Source organism: Oncorhynchus mykiss, chromosome 23 (assembly GCF_013265735.2).
Source record: "Oncorhynchus mykiss isolate Arlee chromosome 23, USDA_OmykA_1.1, whole genome shotgun sequence".
NCBI classification, from domain to species: Eukaryota; Metazoa; Chordata; class Actinopteri; order Salmoniformes; family Salmonidae; genus Oncorhynchus; species Oncorhynchus mykiss.
The window spans coordinates 54,592,921-54,614,196 of record NC_048587.1 but is presented as its reverse complement, the minus strand read 5'-3'; the positions used below and the strand labels follow the sequence as shown (position 1 = coordinate 54,614,196).

Sequence of the window (21,276 nt, the reverse complement as noted above, 5' to 3'; positions counted from 1 at the left end):
TTCCTTCTTAATGCATTTGAGCCAATAAGTTTTGTTGTGACAAGGTAGGTTGTGATATACAGAAGATAGCCCTATTCGGTAAAGTCCATATTATGGCAAGAACAGCTCAAATAAGCAAAGAGAAACGACAGTCCATCGTTACTTTAAGACATGAAGGTCAGTCAATCTGGAACATTTCCAGCACTTTGGAAGTTTCTTCAAGTGCAGTCGCAAAAACCATCAAGCGCTATGATGAAACTGGCTCTCATGAGGAACGCCACAGGAAAGGAAGACCTAGAGTTACCTCAGCTGCAGAGGATAAGTTCGCTAGAGTTACCAGCCTCAGAAATTACAGCCCAAATAAGTGCTTCAGTGTTCACGTAACAGACACATCTCAACATCAACCGTTCAGAGTACAGTCGTGGCCAAAAGTTTTGAGAATGACACAAATATTAATGTCCACAAAGTTTGCTGCTTTAGTGTCTTTAGATATTTTTGTCAGATGTTACTATGGAATACTGAAGTATAATTACAAGCATTTCATAAGTGTCAAAAGCTTTTATTGACAATTACATGAAGTTGATGCAAAGAGTCAATATTTGCAGTGTTGACCCTTCTTTTTCAAGACCTCTGCAATCTGCCCTGGCAGATTTGTCGGAATTTGCTGCAAATGACCTTCTGGGCAACATCCTGGCTGATGGCAGCCCATTCTTGCATAATCAATGCTTGGAATTTGTCGGAATTTGTGTTTGTTTTTTTGTCCACCCGCCTCTTGAGATTTGACCACAAGTTTTCAATGGGATTAAGGTCTGGGGAGTTTCCTGGCCATGGACCCAAAATATCAATGTTTTGTTCCCCGAGCCACTTAGTTATCACTTTTGCCTTATGGCAAGGTGCTCCATCATGCTGGAAAAGGCATTGTTCGTCACCAATCTGTTCCTGGATGGTTGGGAGAAGTTGCTCTCGGAGAATGTGTTGGTACCATTCTTTATTCATGGCTGTGTTCTTAGGCAAAATTGTGTGTGAGCCCACTCCCTTGGCCGAGAAGCAACCCCACACATGAATGGTCTCAGGATGCTTTACTGTTTGCATGACACAGGACTGATGATAGAGCTCACCTTGTCTTCTCCGGACAAGCTTTTTACCGGATGTCCCAAACAATTGGAAAGGGGATTCATCAGAGAAAATGACTTTACCCCAGTCCTCAGCAGTCCAATCCCTGTACCTTTTGCAGAATATCAGTCTGTCCCTGGTGTTTTTCCTGGAGAGAAGTGGCTTCTTTGCTGCCCTTCTTGACACCAAGCCATCCTCCAAAAGTCTTCAGATGCACTCACACCTGCCTGTTGCCATTCCTGAGCAAGCTCTGTACGGGTGGTGCCCCGATTCCGCAGCTGAATCAACGTTAGGAGACAGTCCTGGAGCTTGCTGGACTTTCTTGGGCATCCTGAAGCTTTCTTCACAACAATTGAACCACTCTCCTTCAAGTTCTTGATGATCCAATAAATGGTGGATATTGGTGCAATCTTACTGGCAGCAATATCCTTGCCTGTGAAGCCCTTTTTGTGCAAAGCAATGATGACGGCACGTGTTTCCTTGCAGGTAACCATGGTTGACAGAGGAAGAACAATGATTCCAAGCACCACCCTCCTTTTGAAGCTTCCAGACAGCAACGTTTGGCTACGACTGTAGACTGTGTGAATTAGGCCTTCATGGTCGAATTGCTGCAAAGAAACCACTACTTAAAGGACACAATAACAAGAAGAGACTTGCTTGTGCCAAGAAACACGAGCAATGGACATTAGACTGAATGAAATCTGTCCTTTGGTCTGATGAGTCCAAATGTGAGATTTTTGGTTATTTTTAGTTCTTTGTGAGACACAGAGTAGATGAACAGATGATCTCCGCATGTGTGGTTCCCACCGTCAAGCATGGAGGAGGAGTTGTGAAGGTGTGGGGGTGCTTTGATGGTGAAACTGTCAGTGATTTATTTAGAATTCAAGGCACACTTAACCAGCATGGCTACCACAGCATTCTGCAGCGATACGCCTTCCCATCTGGTTTGCGCTTTGTGAGTCTATAATTTGTTTTTAACAGGACAATGACCCAACACACCTCCAGGCTGTGTAAGGGCTGTTTGACCAAGAAGAAGAGTGATGGGGTGCTGCATCAGATGACATGGCCTCCACAGTCATCTGACCTCAACCCAATTGAGATGTTTGGGATGAGTTGGACCGCAGAGTGAAGGAAAAGCAGCCAACAAGTGCTCAGCATATGTGAGAACTCCTTCAAGAATGTTGGAAAAGCATTCCTCATGAAGCTGGTAGAAATGCCAAGAGTGCCCAAAGCTGTCATCAAGGCTTTGAAGAATCTAAAATCAAAAATATATTTTGATGTGTTTAACACTTTTTTGGTTATGACATACTATTTTATAGTTTTGCTGTCTTCACTATTATTCTACAATGTAGAAAATAGTAAAAATAAAGAAAAACCCTTGAATGAGTAGGTGTGTCCAAACTTTTGACTGGTACTGTATGTGTGCGAGAGAACCAACATGTAATGTGGATGGTTTAGCTAAATTAAGAGAGTCAGTGTGGTGGTGTTTAACTTCACTTCGGCACAGTCCCATACTGTATGTCCCCACTGGAAAATACCCCACACATCTAGTGCTAAAATCACTATGCAAACAGAAAACACAGAATGTCATTTTTTACAACTAACCATTGAGCAACATACAGTCATATACATAAGTGTGAAATGTGGGGATATGTAGAAATACACTAAATATAAACACAATTGTATGTGGACACCCCTCCCTTCAAATTAGTGGATTTGGCCATTTCAGCCACACCCGTTGCTGAGAGGTGTATAAAATGCTAGAGATGTTATTGGGAAGTGGAAATGTCTAGGAGCAACAACGGCTCAGCCGCAAAGTGGTAGGCCACACAAGCTCACAGAACGAGACGGCCGAGTGCTGAAGCACGAGGTGCGTAAAAATCGTCTGTCCTCGGTTGCAACATTCACTACCGAGTTCCAAATCGCCTCTAGAAGCAACGTTAGCACAACAACTGTTCGTTGGGAGCTTAATGAAATGGGTTTCCATGGCCGAGTAGACGCACACAAGCCTAAGATCCCCATGCACAATGCCAAGTGTCGGCTTGAGCGGTGTAAAGCTCACCACTATTGGACGCTGGAGCAGTGTAAACATGTTCTCTGGAGGGATAAATCGCGCTTCACTGTCTGGCAGTCCGGTGGACGAATCTGGGTTTGGCGGACGCCAGGAGAACGGTACCTGCCCCAATACATAGTGCCAACTGTATATTTTGGTGGAGGAATAATGGTGTCGGACTGTTTTTCATGGTTCGGGCTAGGCCCCTTAGTTCCAGTGAAGGGAAATCTTAACGACACAGCATACAATGACATTCTAGACAATTCTGTGCTTCCAACTTTGTGGCAACAGTTTAGGGAAGGCCCTTTCCTGTTTCAGCATGACAATGTCCCTGTACACAAAGCGAGGTCCATACAGAAATGGTTTATCGAGATCAATGTGGAAGAACTTGACTGGCCTGCACAGAGCCCTGACTTCAACCCCAGAGAACAGATTTGGGAAGCATTGGAACGCAGACTGCGAGCCAGCCTAATCGCCCAACATCCATTTCCCAACCTCACTAATGCTCTTGTGGAAAGCCTTCCCAGAAGAGTGGAGGCTCTTATAGCAGAAAATGGGGGGACCAACTTAGATGTTCCACGAGTAGGTGTCCACATACTTTTGGTCATGTAGTGTATGTTCTATAGAATTTGACGCACCTACGTGCAAACACACACACACAGTTGAAATAAGCAACAAGACAATGTCAGGTTTTCTTAATAAAAATAATTCATTTCAGGACATATAAATAAGTATTGAAACGCACAGTACAGATATTATTTGATATTAATAAATACTTACAAAACAAAGCTTTTCATACAATACCCTATTATTGACAGGTTACACAAAAATGTCTCACAACTTTTGCATGTTTTGTTACAACTTTGCATGTTTATGTGTAACATTGGAATGTCGTCCCTATGCATGTCAAGGAAAGTACCAGAGCAGCTTATTAAGTATTGTGTAGTATGTAGTGGTCTGAACGGGGTTCAGACCCATAACCAAAGAGCATGTACTGACAACTAATTACCCTTGTAATATATTATGTGTATCATCTGCTTAAAGCGCAGATCTATATCTATGCTGCCATAAGTCTAATCAACAAAATACATTTTTTTGCAGGCGTCAGATATGCATATTTAACAGATGTCGCATATGCATATTGAACAGACTTCAACGATGCGTTAGTTAAGAGGTCAAATCAATGCTTTGAAGACGATGGCACGTTTTTGGGCAGGAAGGAAACGTCAGTTCAAATATATAGGTTTAAAAGAAGAAAACACAGGCATGTCAGTTTTATATCAAACAGAGTAGTAGAGTGAGGCATCGTGTGAGCAGAGCAGATTTCAGCAGAGCCCCTACGATAAAGAGGTACTATACTGCAGGCCAAGTTCTATGGGTGGTGAGGTATTTTACTGCAGGCTTGTATTTGTATTTATTATGGATCCCCATCAGCTGCAGCCAAAGCAGCAGCTACTCTTCCTGGGGTCCAGCCATGCCACAGCTACAAGGTATGAACCAAGCTAAGGGCTGTGTTGCTGTTTTTCCCCACAGGTGTTTGTTAACGTTCTCCCTCCCTCCATCCTCTGAATGAGGTGTTGAGCTCTACGGGGATTTCTCCTGGATTTATGTTCTCCCTCCTCTGAATGGGGTGTTGAGCTGTACAGGGATTTCTCCTGCCTTTATGTTCTCCTTCCTTACCTCCAAACACACACTCCTTTCCTCACTGGCAATCCCCTTGGACGAGATCAACTGAACTCTGCTCTCATCTATAAGTAACTCATTAACTAGGAGTCTGTGTGAAGGTAATTGCCCAGCATTACCACATATAGAACACACTGTAACATGGTACAACTCTCAGGGCAAGCGCTAACTTGGACTTCTACAGTAGAGATCCAAAAAGTGGTCGACAACGACATATGTACTGCCAGCAGACATCTATGTGGTGGTGGGAGAGGTTGAAAACAAGAACACAACAGCATATGTACTGCCTGTAGACATCTATGTGGTGGTGGGAGAGGTTGAAAACAAGAACACAACAGCATATGTACTGCCTGTAGACATCTATGTGGTGGTGGGAGAGGTTGAAAACAAGAACACAACAGCATATGTACTGCCAGCAGACATCTATGTGGCAGTGGGAGAGGTTGAAAACAAGAGCACAACAGCATATGTATTGAGGTTGAATATTATTGAGTTTTAACTACCGTTTTTCTCTGTCATGTAACATAACCTCTACGTTTGACTTCTGTTCGAGTAGCACCATTCAGTACTTAAGGGTACTGCCCACTCACAATCACTCAGATACTGTACATTAGCTGTCTAGGTATGGAACAGTTTTGACTGTACCTAATTCTGTTTAAACCACATTTCTACTGACCAAACTCTCATTTTGTTAGTGGTCGTGATGGCTTTGGCACAACTTTGCAGTTGTCAGAATTTTGGTCGATGAGGTTCTTAAACAAAAGCTGCAATTTATCACATTGTGTCGGTGACTAGCTGCTTGATAGAGAATTGCTTGCCCATATTATTAAGCAGCTTACGTATTGCGCTTTTTCAAGATACAATCAGTAGTACAGCATGATACTGTACACGTTGTCCGTTGTCTGACACGTATACCTCACCTTTCATCCTGTACACGTGGGATAATAATAATTGCAACAAGAGGTATTCTGCCTGCCATTTCGACTGCCCCTGCTCTTTTCTCTTCATGAGCACATGTTAAAACGGGCGTCTGGCCTTAGATTCACTAGTTTCAGAGATGCTTTGACTAGCATGGTGGCACGACCATTTTAATCTTCCCCAAACCTTTGGGCTCACCCCCTGTAGACCTGCTTAAAGTGGTCACATTCGTTACAGAAGCCTTGCTTCTCTATGTTGGCATAGTGGTCACAGCCTTGGGCTTTACAGCTCTGCTTCATCGTCTCCTTAGGTGCCCCTGCCCTCTCCCTGCGGCTCTCTCTCTGCCCTCGTGTGGCCCGGCACTCTGGACACGGGTCTGTGCAGCCGTGGGAGAAGTTACTGCAGCCATTCCACCTGCACGTGGCCTGGGTCTGGGTCTTTCTGGGTTTGTCTTGTTCTGGTTTAGCAGTCCGCTGCAGATAGAGAAAAACAAAGAGGAAACAAATCATTCTACACTCTGAAACTGTAAAAATTATTTGCAATTCAAGATGTGGTGTACAGCCACTGGGCCCTGTGTGAGGGAGGGAGACACTCACCATGACCAGCGGAGGGGAGTGGGCACCGGGAGCCCTGGTAGCATTCTGGTTGAACCTGGAGCTCTGCTCGTTAAAGAAGCACTTGTTACAGTAGCCCTCCAGCATGGCATTGCCCATGGCCCCACACCCCAGGCCCTGACAGCGCGAAGCATTCTGGAAGCCTGCCTCCGACGCGTGGCGAGTCTGGATTGGAGCAGGAAGGGTCGCAACTGGAGGAGATAAACCCAGATAAACCACATGTCAAACTAACATATGACCACACACAATATCAACTATTCTTGAGATTCAGGTAAATTTGCAGCTTTTCCAGTTCTGTCTGGTGTAAACATCGAGTTAGTTTCATGTTGTTTCTAAGTATACTGACATAAGTAGACCAAGATAAGACATGACAGCTGTGGCTTTTGATGTGGCCTGATTCCTTCTATATATTTTGCTGGGACATGAAAAGAAAAGCATTTCCTGTTAAAATGACTAAGAACAAGCATCTGGTTAGACTTACGGTGGTTGGTCTGATAGTCCACATAGCAGATGGTGCAGAATCCACGCTTCTGTTGAGTACCAAAGAACTGGCATCCCAACCTTTTACAGGGTCGGCCCGAGCACTCAGATTCCTTGGACGGGGGCTTGGTCCATGACGACCCAGAAGAGGACGCTGCTGCCGGCGGCTGGGGCTCCTCGCGCCGCTCTGTGCCAGTACTCTGGAAGCAAGGGGGGCACAGTCCGTTAAATATCCTGAAGGCCTCCTGGTGGCACATGCCGCACCTTCCTGGTGCATTCTGCTGGCTGTTAAAGCAGCGTTCACACAGACCATTGTGCTCCTTGCTGCGGGTGAAAACGCAGCCAGGCATCTTGCACTTCATGGCGTGGGTTTCGCTGTAACAGCAGGACGCCGAGCGCGGTGGAGCGATGGAGAGCGGGCTGGATAACACCGCCAGGCAGCCAGAGGGGCTGGGCCGTACTCTACTACTACACCCCGGCTCACAAGCCTGATTTCCGCCTTTCGTAGAGGCAGCCTCTATCCTCCCGTTAGGCTGGCCCTGGCGTTTCTCAAAGCACTCGTGGCAGTGTGGCTGGGTGTCCACTGAGACGTAGAAGGTGCACCGTGGTGTGGCACATCGGATCTCGATGAGGGACAGCTGAGACACGGAGAAGGGGGGTGGTCTATGGGGGTGGGGGGCCCACAGTTGGTCCTTGTCCTCCTGCCAGCGCTTGTACTCGTGGTTGACCAACTGGAGGTAGTCCTCCATCAGGTTCATGTCCTCAGGCAGGTTCCCTTCATCCAGCCTGGGAAAGGCAGCACGCAACACACTCAATACTACTGATAGGATAATTATACACCTCTTGGCCAGGCTGCCAAGTTGTCAATAATGACAATTGGTTCTCAACTTGACCCACCCCAATAAATAAAGCACTACTATACCACAAAGACTTTTTAAAAACATATTTGTATTGTGCTTTTTAAACAGTGCTTTACATCCTTTTCTCTACCGTTCTCCATGGCTCTAGCGTCCCACCCACCTGGCAGCGTTGATGATGCGTGTGGTATCGTAGCCCAGTCCAATGACAGGGATCTCCATCAGCATTAGGTAGTCCTTCAGAAGCCTCTCCTTCTGCGTCTGCTCTTTCTCCATCAAGAAGTGCACATTGAGCTCCTCGAAGCCCCCGCGGCCCGGGTTGATCAGCGGCACTGCTCGGATCTCTGGGGCACACAGTCATAATGATGATATACAGGAAGTAGTATATAGCTAGCACCTTTCTGGGACACAATGACACCGTACACCAAAACAGCACAATAAATGACCCAATTTAGTAAGATGTGGAAGATAGGTCACATTCCCCCTCATCCTACAAGCACTTCTCAACACAGTAATCTATCAACAACGGTTACTGTTCACACCTGGGCCACTGTCTTTGATGGTGATGAGGGGGGCAAAGTGCTGGGAGTCGTAGCCGAGCACTATGGGGTACTTGTAGCACTCCCTTGGAGGCCAGTGCAGAGGAAGGTAGATGCCCCCCACGTTGAGGGGAGAGAAGGAGGAGCAGGACCTCATGCTGCGCAGCACCTGGTCTGTAAGGATACAGCCATGAGTTAGTCACTGAACACAATACAGCACACTGACTGCTTCTACTGCTGTAGTAGGCAAACCTACAGACACAGCACACTGACTACTTCTACTGCTATAGTAGACAGACCTACAAAAAGACAGCACACTGACTGATTATACTGCTGTAGTAGACAAATCTACAGAAAGACCTACAGAAACTGCATATACGTCTGCGTTTGAACCTCTGATGAACTGAGTGATGAGAGGGTTCATTGAGGAAGGCTGTACCTGCAATGACGATGATGGGCCTGCGGAGGATGTTGGAGAGGATAAAGATGTGCATGTCCTCCAGGGAGTCAAACTGCAGCCCATTGCGGCTGGACACAGGCGAGGCCATCTTGATGATCTTCTCCCATTCCTCCTCCCAATTCTGACAGAAGAATAATAAATTACAACCAATTTAGCTGCTATAAACATCATGATCATACTAACAATTGATACTACTAACAGACCTGGGTGATACTACTAACCACCCTTGGTGATACTACCAACAGGTGATACTACTAACAGACCTGGGTGATACTACTAACATACCTGGTTGAAACTACCAACATACCTGGTTGAAACTACCAACAGGTGATACTACTAACAGACCTGGGTGATACTAGTAACAGACCTGGGTGATACTAGTAACAGACCTGGGTGACACTACTAACAGACATGGGTGACACTACTAACAGACCTGGGTGATACTAGTAACAGACCTGGGTGATACTAGTAACAGACCTGGGTGATACTAGTAACAGACCTGGGTGATACTAGTAACAGACCTGGGTGATACTACTAACAGACCTGGGTGATACTACTAACAGACCTGGGTGATACTACTAACAGACCTGGGTGATACTACTAACCACCCTTGGTGATACTACCAACAGGTGATACTACTAACAGACCTCGGTGATACTACTAACATACCTGGTTGAAACTACCAACAGGTGATACTACTAACAGACCTGGGTGATACTAGTAACAGACCTGGGTGATACTAGTAACAGACCTGGGTGATACTAGTAACAGACCTGGGTGATACTACTAACAGACCTGGGTGATACTACTAACAGACCTGGGTGATACTACTAACAGACCTGGGTGATACTACTAACAGACCTGGGTGATTCTACTAACATACCTGGGTGATTCTACTAACATACCTGGGTGATACAGGTATGACCTGGGTATGACAGACCTGGGTGAAACTACTTACAGACCTGGGTGATACTACTAACAGACCTGAGTGATACTACTAACAGGTGATTCTACTAACATACCTGGGTGATACTAGTACCAGACCTGGGTGATACTACTAACAGACCTGGGTGACACTACTAACAGACATGGGTGACACTACTAACAGACCTGGGTGATACTAGTAACATACCTGGGTGATACTAGTAACAGACCTGGGTGATACTAGTAACAGACCTGGGTGATACTAGTAACAGACCTGGGTGATACTACTAACAGACCTGGGTGATACTACTAACAGACCTGGGTGATACTACTAACAGACCTGGGTGATACTACTGACAGACCTGGGTGATACTACTGACAGACCTGAGGTCTGCTATAGTAACACCATCCTGGTCGTAGAGGAGGTCTGCTATAGTAACACCATCCTGGTCGTAGAGGAGGTATGTTATTCAAACACAATCCTGGTCGTAGAGGGGGCCTTCGTTCCTCACCATGGTGCTGTAACGCAGGCCAGTCTGGGTGAACTCCTGAGACTGCAGTAGCTCTGTCTGGAAACGGGCTCTAAAGTTGCCTGTTTCGTTCTCCTTGAGCACACTGTGCAGGGCCTTCCTCAGGACCAGGTCTGTGTCCTGCACCCCCAGCATGTACTGAGAGGCAGCATGGAGAAGACAGTTCCCATCTCCTGCAACACACACAAAGCCATGACATATGGGGGTAGATATTACATTCAAGTGTAGGCTCTTAATTTGATCACTCTTTTGTTGTTGAGAATTTATTATGTTCACGCATTCAAACTTTGGAAAGTTCCATCTGGTTTGATCCAGGCATGTAGAGTGGAGGGTAAGTTTATCAACAGTTCCGTTACTAATACAACTCTTTACTATGATTCTGTGTTTGTGAAATACAAACTTCCCATCACCACAGGTAAGACTGCGAGTTATTAACAGCAAAACTATCCATCGCCGACAAAGACCTGTATCGCTCTGAGAAAAAGGAGGAAAAGGAGAGGGGATTTCCAGAGCAGCTCTCGCAGCGCTCTTCAGGCATCCGTTATATCTGACCACCATTCATCACCTTACAGAGGAAATATAAAACGGCCTGAGAAAGTTTGATATCATAGACTATCAGCACTGTTGGTTTGTTATATCTGACCACCATTCATCACCTTACAGTGGAAATGATGTCACAGAATATCAGCACTGTTGGTTTGTGTGATGTACTTTCGTCGCTTTCCATGTGTTGTCTTCTATGGTTGTCTTCATGCCATACAACATGGCTAAAACAGACTGGGCCACTAGGCCAATGACACATACAGTATTGTTTTAAACTCTAACTGTAGTTTGCTCCCTTGGCACGTTAACACTAAAACAACCTAAACTAAATAAGATAATGAAAAAACAGCCTTCAGTGATGACTGGAGAGGGTGCCAGATGGGCAAAAGGAGTAAATCAGGTAAAGTTGCATTTGCAGGTTTAATTCCTAGTTTAAGAAATCAATGATAAACCATCTGGGAGACAAACCGTCTGACTCTTACTGCAGGGCGGTGGGGTCTTTTTGTCATTGTAACAAAATGGGCCTAAAGCATTTGAAATACCCTGCTGCCTGCCACACCAAAGAGAGGAATTTCCCTGATTGTGGTTCTCTGTGACTAAGTGCCGTGAAGCTGCCATTTGACTCTTTCTTCCCCTTGTCAGCTACTCCAGAGACATCCGAGACATGTTGCCCTGGACTTTCCAGAGGGGCGGTGCTTGGCTCGGCTGGAATGTTTTCTATTCACGAGCTTCACCAACAACCAATAGAGATCTCATATTTTACACCCGCATATTTCTTTACCTAAAAGAAGAAGTTCTGAGTTCCGACACTGAATACCTTCGGCCTTCCTCTTTTTGTCTTCCGCCATGTCGAATACACCAGTAGAGGTGGACAGCGTGTCGAATACACCAGTAGAGGTGGACAGCGTGTCGAATACACCAGTAGAGGTGGACAGCGTGTCGAATACACCAGTAGAGATGGACAGCGTGTCGAATACACCAGTAGAGGTGGACAGCGTGTCGAATACACCAGTAGAGGTGGACAGCGTGTCGAATACACCAGTAGAGGTGGACAGCGTGTCGAATACACCAGTAGAGGTGGACAGCGTGTCGAATACACCAGTAGAGGTGGACAGCGTGTCGAATACACCAGTAGAGGTGGACAGCGTGTCGAATACACCAGTAGAGGTGGACAGCGTGTCGAATACACCAGTAGAGGTGGACAGCGTGTCGAATACACCAGTAGAGGTGGACAGCGTGTCGAATACACCAGTAGAGGTGGACAGCGTGTCGAATACACCAGTAGAGGTGGACAGCGTGTCGAATACACCAGTAGAGGTGGACAGCGTGTCGAATACACCAGTAGAGGTGGACAGCGTGTCGAATACACCAGTAGAGGTGGACAGCGTGTCGAATACACCAGTAGAGGTGGACAGCGTGTCGAATACACCAGTGGAGATGGACAGCGTGTCGAATACACCAGTAGAGATGGACAGCGTGTCGAATACACCAGTAGAGATGGACAGCGTGTGGAATACACCAGTAGAGGTGGACAGCGTGTCGAATACACCAGTAGAGGTGGACAGCGTGTCGAATACACCAGTAGAGGTGGACAGCGTGTCGAATACACCAGTAGAGGTGGACAGCGTGTCGAATACACCAGTAGAGGTGGACAGCGTGTCGAATACACCAGTAGAGATGGACAGCGTGTCGAATACACCAGTAGAGGTGGACAGCGTGTCGAATACACCAGTAGAGGTGGAGACTGTGTTGCGATAAGTGCAACACTGTTTTTACATACTGTATGCCCTCAAATATTATACCTTTGTAATGTGTATCACTATCATACCCTTGTAATATGTGCATTACTATTATAACTATGTAATATGTAAGTCCTGAATGTTGATTGGCTGAAAGCCATGGTATATCAGACCGTATTCCATGGGTATGACAAAAAAGTACAATTTACTGGTCTAATTACGTTGGTAACCAGTTTATAATAGTGATAAGGCAATAAGGTATTTGTGGTATATGCAAAATGTATTATAACTATGTAATAGGTAAATTACTATTATAACTATGTAATAGCTATTATAACTATGTAATATGTACATTACTATTATTAACTATGTATTAGCTATTATAACTATGTAATATCTACATTACTTTTACAACTATGTTATATATATCACTATTACAACTATGTAATAGGTATTATAACTATAATATGTACATTACTATTATAACTCTGTAGTTGGTATTATGACTGTAATTGTACGTTACTATTATAACTATGTAATAGGTATTACAACTATGTAATAGCTACATTACTATTACAACTATGTAATATCTACATTACTATTACAACTATGTAATATCTACATTACTATTACAACTATGTAATATCTACATTACTATTATAACTATGTAATAGGTATTACAACTATGTAATATCTACATTACTATTACAACTATGTAATATCTACAATACTATTACAACTATGTAATATCTACATTACTTTTACAACTATGTTATATGTATATTACTACTATAACTATGCAATGGTATTATAACTAATATGTATATTGCTATTATAACTATGTAATAGGTATTATACCTATGTATTATGTATATTACTACTACACCTATGTAATATGTACATTACTAGTACATTACTATTATAACTATGTAATATGTACATTACTATTATAACTATGTAATAGGTGTTATAACTATGTAATAGGTATTATAACCATGTAATAGGTATTATAACTATGTAATAGGTATATTACTATTATAGCTCTGTAATAGGTATTATAACTATGTAATATGTACATTACTACTATAACTATGTCATAGGTATTATAACTATGTAATATGTACATTACTATTATAACTATGTAATATGTACATTACTACTATAACTATGTCATAGGTATTATAACTATGTAATATGTACATTACTATTATAACTATGTAATAGGTGTTATAACTATGTAATAGGTATTATAACCATGTAATAGGTATTATAACTATGTAATATGTACATTACTACTATAACTATGTCATAGGTATTATAACTATGTAATATGTATATTACTATCATAACTATGTCATAGTAATATACATATTACATAGTTATAATACCTATCATAACTATGTCATAGGTATTATAACTATGTAATATGTACGTTACTATTATAACTATGTAATATGTACGTTACTATTATAACTATGTAATATGTATATTACTACTATAACTATGTAATATGTATATTACTACTATAACTATGTAATATGTACGTTACTATTATAACTATGTAATATGTATATTACTACTATAACTATGTAATATGTATATTACTACTATAACTATGTAATATGTACGTTACTATTATAACTATGTAATATGTATATTACTACTATAACTATGTAATATGTACATTACTATTATAACTATGTAATAGGTATTATAACTATGTAATATGTACGTTACTATTATAACTATGTAATATGTATATTACTACTATAACTATGTAATATGTACATTACTATTATAACTATGTAATAGGTATTATAACTATGTAATATGTATATTACTACTATAACTATATAATATGTATATTACTACTATAACTATGTAATATGTACGTTACTATTATAACTATGTAATATGTATATTACTACTATAACTATGTAATATGTACATTACTATTATAACTATGTAATAGGTATTATAACTATGTAATATGTACGTTACTATTATAACTATGTAATATGTATATTACTACTATAACTATGTAATATGTACATTACTATTATAACTATGTAATAGGTATTATAACTATGTAATATGTATATTACTACTATAACTATATAATATGTATATTACTACTATAACTATGTAATATGTATATTACTACTATAACTATGTAATATGTACATTACTACTATAACTATATAATATGTATATTACTACTATAACTATGTAATATGTATATTACTACTATAACTATGTAATATGTACATTACTATTATAACTATGTAATAGGTATTATAACTATGTAATATGTATATTACTACTATAACTATGTAATATGTACATTACTATTATAACTATGTAATATGTATATTACTACTATAACTATGTAATATGTATATTACTACTATAACTATGTAATATGTACATTACTATTATAACTATGTAATAGGTATTATAACTATGTAATATGTATATTACTACTATAACTATGTAATATGTATATTACTACTATAACTATGTAATATGTACATTACTATTATAACTATGTAATAGGTATTATAACTATGTAATATGTATATTACTACTATAACTATGTAATATGTACATTACTATTATAACTATGTAATAGGTATTATAACTATGTAATATGTACGTTACTATTATAACTATGTAATATGTACGTTACTATTATAACTATGTAATATGTATATTACTACTATAACTATATAATATGTATATTACTACTATAACTATGTAATATGTATATTACTACTATAACTATGTAATATGTACATTACTATTATAACTATGTAATAGGTATTATAACTATGTAATATGTATATTACTACTATAACTATGTAATATGTACATTACTATTATAACTATGTAATATGTATATTACTACTATAACTACGTAATATGTACATTACTATTATAACTATGTAATATGTACATTACTACTATAACTATGTAATATGTACATTACTATTATAACTATGTAATATGTATATTACTACTATAACTATGTAATATGTACATTACTATTATAACTATGTAATATGTACATTACTATTATAACTATGTAATAGGAATTATAACTATGTAATAGGTATTATAACTATGTAATATGTACATTACTATTATAACTATGTAATATGTATATTACTACTATAACTATGTAATATGTATATTACTACTATAACTATGTAATATGTACATTACTATTATAACTATGTAATATGTATATTACTACTATAACTATGTAATATGTATATTACTACTATAACTATGTAATATGTATATTACTACTATAACTATGTAATATGTACATTACTATTATAACTATGTAATATGTACATTACTATTATAACTATGTAATAGGAATTATAACTATGTAATATGTATATTACTACTATAACTATGTAATATGTACATTACTATTATAACTATGTAATAGGTATTATAACTATATAATATGTACATTACTATTATAACTATGTAATAGGTATTATAACTACGTAATATGTATATTACTACTATAACTATGTAATATGTATATTACTACTATAACTATGTAATATGTACATTACTATTATAACTATGTAATAGGTATTATAACTATGTAATATGTATATTACTACTATAACTATGTAATATGTATATTACTACTATAACTATGTAATAGGTATTATAACTATATAATATGTACATTACTATTATAACTATGTAATAGGTATTATAACTATGTAATATGTATATTACTACTATAACTATGTAATATGTATATTACTACTATAACTATGTAATATGTGCATTAATATTATAACTATGTAATAGGTATTATAACTATATAATAAGTATATTACTATTACAACTCTGTAATATGTATTATAACTATGTAATATGTACATTGCGATTATAACTATGTAATACGCTGAATCATGAGGTGATGGTCGTGGATGAATAGCACAACAATGGGCTTCAGGATCTCGTCAATTTACCACAATAAAATTAAATCGTCTAAGTTTACCGTAGCTTATGCCTGTCCATACCATAACCCCACCGTCACTATGGGGCACTCTGTTCACAACAGCAAACTGCTCACCCACACAACACCATACACGTGGTTTGCGGTTGTTTTGAGGCCGGTTGGACGTAATGCCAAATCCTCTAAAACAACTTTAGGTGGGTTATGACAGAGAAATTAACATATAATTCTCTGACAACAGCTCTGGTGGACATTCCTGCAGTCAACATGCTAATTGCACACTCAAAACTTAAGACATCTGTGGCATTGCGTTGTGTGACAAAACTGCATATTTTATTGTCCCCAGCACAAGGTTCCCATCCTCTACCTCTCCTGTCCTCCTCTACCTCTCCTGTCCTCCTCTACCTCTCCTGTCCTCCTCTACCTCTCCTGTCCTCCTCTACCTCTCCTGTCCTCCTCTATCTCTCCTGTCCTCCTCTACCTCTCCGGTACAGTACTCCTCTACCTCTCTGGTCCTGTCCTGTCCTCCCCTAGTCCTCTACCTCTCCTGTCCTGTCCTTATTCACCAGTCACCTTACGCAATGGATTCATTACAGTGAGTCAGCAGCCAGCCAGCCAGCAACAGACAGAGTGGTCCTCCTCAGTCTGAAAGTCATAGCTGCTATGTCATTCATAGGAAAAACTACTCTATACTATAATTTCCCAAATCAAGGTCTGGCTGAGCCCTCCAGAGACTTCTATATTTTCTAAATCAAGGCCTGTCTGGGCCCTCCAAAGACTTCTATATTTTCTAAATCAAGGCCTGTCTGGGCCCTCCAAAGACTTCTATATTTTCCAAATGTAGGCATGGGTGGGCCCTCCAGAGACTTATATGAGGAAATTCCACTCACTCAATAGAAAGGAAATATGTATCATGTCAAGGGTCTTTCTGGATCAGATTTACAGGAAGACAAACTTCTCTTATCACTATAATTTTACTGGAAATACTTTAGTTTCAACATATAGGGAAAATACATTAGCCTTTGATTCACGTTTCATGTACTGCTACTATGGTGTGACAGCATTAAAATGGCAAAGGTTCAAGATGCCAGGTGTTAAGATATTACCCTCAATAAGACAATAAACCCAATAACCTGGTTATATATCCACCTGACAATAACATTCCATCTTTGCAATGATTCAATGAAATTACATGACTGACATGGTCACTAACCCACGTGTGAGTCAAGACAAGTGGGGTTATTTGCTGTATGATTTGTGAATAAAGGTCCAACTCACTTAGCTACTTATTGAGAGAAGGGGTATACCCAAACCTCCACTGCAAAGCAGACAGAAACAAATCATTACAGAGTTTGAATGTCAACAGAATTAACTCGGTCAACATGGTCTTTAGAACAATGGAGGGGAAATTATCAGTATGACATCATAGAATTTCTGCTTTGGGATGTCCCACATAAGTACCCTAGATGTTATGATCTACAAATAATGTACTGTAAATCTGCAGAGTCATGTTAGGTACCAGTCAAATCAAGAGCTAATAATGGAAATTCTAAAAGTGACACAACCCCCCCCTCTTTTCACAAATACCTCCTACCTTCCTACTAGAATGACCAACAAGGGGAACAGGCACCCAAACCAAACTAATACATTACCATTGGTCCTCAGTGGTACCATTTTCTTGACCTCGTGGCACCAGTTGAGCTTCTTCTCCTGCTCTAGGGAGCTCTGCATGGCCCTGTCCAAGATGGCTGCCTGAATGACCTGTTGGAAGGCCTGAGGGAACTGGCTCATGCTGATCATTTCCAGTGTGTACCGGTGCATGCCCCGCAGGTGGTGCATCAGGCTTTCACTGCCCGCCGGCTTCACTACATCGTTGGGCACCCGCTCCCGGATCTTGACCGCTTTCAGCAGGTTACTCACAAAGAGGAACTTGGGCAGGAAATTCTGTCCCTGGGACATGGTGTTCACCAGATGTAACGTGTACCAATGCAGAACTGAAGAGTAGGAAAACAGTTGTTGGTTGGTTTCATTGGCAGCATGTGGTTCTGATCTCTGGACTATATGGCCCACTTCTAATACTAGACAAAGTGGGGGTCATGACTAAAGACAAACAAGACAGCTTTTGTGTTCTTTTCCAAGTTAGAATTCCCCCACAACCTCTGTTGCCCCAATGGGACAGAGGCACCCTCTACAAGCTGATGGTGATTTTTCAGACCCTAAGCCAAAGGACAGCTGTAGGCAGAGGCTAGTTAAAAATAATAATAAGGCCCACTCACAACCACCATCACAGAAAAGTAATGCTTCGATAATACTGGCAATGATTGATGCATAAGAATGGAACTACTTAAAACCCTTACAGTTCTTTCCATTTGTCAAATTGGAGGACCATTGAAACAGGAACTTGTCAGTCAGGCATTACTTATAACATAACAATAGGCTCTTATGATCTTATTGAAGAGGTGCCCAACTACAATGTGATAAAATAAGATGTATACACTGTATATTTTATGCACCGTGTACAGTGACAAAACTATTCAAGCATCCTTCATCAATTACAGTATAGCCTACCTTGAAGGCGCATAATGTAATTGTAGAATAACCTCTAAATATCTATGTAATAAGGAGAGTGTAGCTCTTTCGATATTGGCAGACTTTGGTCAGAGCACGGGGAATCATGAGCGCTGCAGTTGACACAAAAGACAGTAACAGGAGCCTGCTGACTGACGTTCAAATTACTTAGTCCATTCCTCTGACAGCAACGTTTGAAACATTGTAACATTGCATCGCGAGTATTGTCATAAACATAGTTAAAATGTAACATGAACTATTAATTCCATATTTAATTGCTTGAGGGTGACGTCTTCGTAAACAATGGCGCCCACCGACGTGCGCAACCTCGGTCTGTCTCCCCAGAAACACAACAATGCAACGACGTATAGTATATAGATTTCAAACGCTAAAACGAAAGTGAGTTCCAATTATTGATAGAGAAACATATAGAATATGAATGCATATTACCTGTACAATAAGACCACCAACAAAGCCCTAAGGATGCTCCTGGTAGTCTTCTGCCACTTCAATCAGGGTAACCGCAGCAGTCCAAACAGCGCCATTCAGCCTTCTTCACAATCAATTATATGTTGGTATGTTTACTCTTTATGTCAAAGCATAGATCACGTCCTCCAACTTAATGTATTTCATGCAGACTGCGGAAAAGCCCAGGCAGACAAAGGGGATTCCCAGTGTTAGGGACTTTCCACTTATCTCTCACAGCCTTCGGACGCAGTTACATCTCACAAAACATAGGGGGTGTCTGAGCAAAGCGCCATTATGCTACGTTCTCTGGATCGTGTTGGTGACGAATAGCGCACTGAAATGCATGGTCCCACCTACTGTGCACAATGGAGGCGCGTCAGTGAGCACAAAGAGGGAGTGTCATTTTTTTACGAGACAGCGAGCCCTAGAAAAAATTATTACATTGGAATGAGATAAGTCATAATTCTGACCTAAATCCTGACTCAGATTCACAATAAAAATGTAGACGTTGGCCTACATACCCTAGTCTTGTTATGGGAGAAATGTATTTCCACAATCCTATGCATTGCCATGAATAGAATAGAATGGAATAGAATGAAATGGAATGGAATTGAATAGAATTTAATGAAATGGATTAGAATGGAATGGAATGTATTGTCCATTTGGTTAGAATGGCTGCTGGTCCGCCTCTCTGACCTCTCAAAAATAACTACATGTTTGTTACATGTGGGTAGGCCTACAGTAAATAAGATTAAGATTTAAATAACTTTATTGGTCAATTGCACATAAGGTCCAACCGAAATTTTACTTCCACTTTTAACCCAACACTCCGAAAGACACACATACTTACATATCCAGGTTTTTGGAGAGGTGCGGGGTAATTACAGTGTAGGAAGGCAAAGCATACTGTAGTCACATAATTACACCTATACAGCATGCACTTAAACGATTTGCAAGCAAACTTACATGGAGATTACTGATTCATCTAAAATAATACTTCTAGGGTGATGGGGCTTACCCACAATTCATTTGAGTTTATTAACACATCTAATCCATATAAAGGATATGTGTAATTACCCATAACCTCATGTCTACTCAACATAGACAGCTATTTGCAGCAGCATAACCCTCAGCTACACAGAGCATCATACTTTACCTGCATTGTATATAAAGACTATTTAGGGGCTCCCCCTCTGGTGTAATGCAGTCTGATGAAGGCCATTTGCAGCCACTGTAGAGGAAGGAAGTCAGGAAAGAGCTGGTCCTCTACCAGATAGCAACTCCCTCTGTGCAGTGTAGAACATTGAGTTGACAAGGTAAACATCTGTTGTTCTGCCCCTGAACAAGGCAGTTATCCCACTGTTCCCTGGTAGGCTGTCATTGTGAAAAATAATTTGTTCTTAACTGACTTGCCTAGTTAAATAAAGGGGAAAAAAAGCTTGAGTCATCACAGTCTAGCTAGCTGGTTCATTGTCTTTAGATATCAAGCAGCAGTGCCATCTATTGGACAAAGCTGTACAAATAATTCAGGAAAAAGCAACACAAGGGGGCAGACATGTTCCATGATGAGAATGTCACAGAACTAAAGGTGTCCTATCATCCAAAAGCAGAAGCTCCATACTCTGAAAATACTCCATAAAAGTGCAAAACACAAATGGTGCCAACATACCTCACTCAAAACTAGTTCCCAACATCATCAACTAGAATTAGTTGTATAGGCATGTCTTAAATTCCAATGCTGATGGGTTCCCTCACTATCATGTGGTTGCCTTATTCCACATATAGCTGCTTAATAACTACAATCTTATTGTTAAGGT

The 21,276-nt window shown here is 40.5% G+C and overlaps 1 protein-coding gene across 4 annotated transcripts; it reads right to left on the bottom strand.

Moving 5' to 3' along the window:
• Positions 1-3,835: 3,835 nt before the first annotated feature.
• Positions 3,836-20,836, bottom strand: LOC110502983 (tumor necrosis factor alpha-induced protein 3). 4 transcript variants are annotated; one of them, XM_036960815.1, is made up of 9 exons: positions 19,442-20,836; positions 18,076-18,417; positions 10,133-10,323; positions 8,676-8,817; positions 8,240-8,410; positions 7,861-8,041; positions 6,842-7,626; positions 6,343-6,551; positions 3,836-6,219 (listed from the first exon to the last, which is right to left on the bottom strand). In XM_036960815.1, exons 2-9 carry the CDS (start codon positions 18,380-18,382, stop codon positions 5,941-5,943), a joined length of 2,265 nt encoding a protein of 754 aa, XP_036816710.1. In that variant the 5' UTR covers positions 18,383-18,417; positions 19,442-20,836; the 3' UTR covers positions 3,836-5,940. The 4 variants fall into 4 exon arrangements, 3 of the variants coding, with proteins under 3 accessions (XP_036816710.1, XP_036816711.1, XP_036816709.1); XR_005039270.1 differs by lacking the exons at positions 18,076-18,417; positions 19,442-20,836 and having other exon boundaries at positions 3,836-5,820; positions 5,872-6,219; positions 10,133-10,808; XM_036960816.1 differs by lacking the exon at positions 18,076-18,417 and having other exon boundaries at positions 19,442-20,835.
• Between the last annotated feature and the right edge of the window lie 440 nt (positions 20,837-21,276).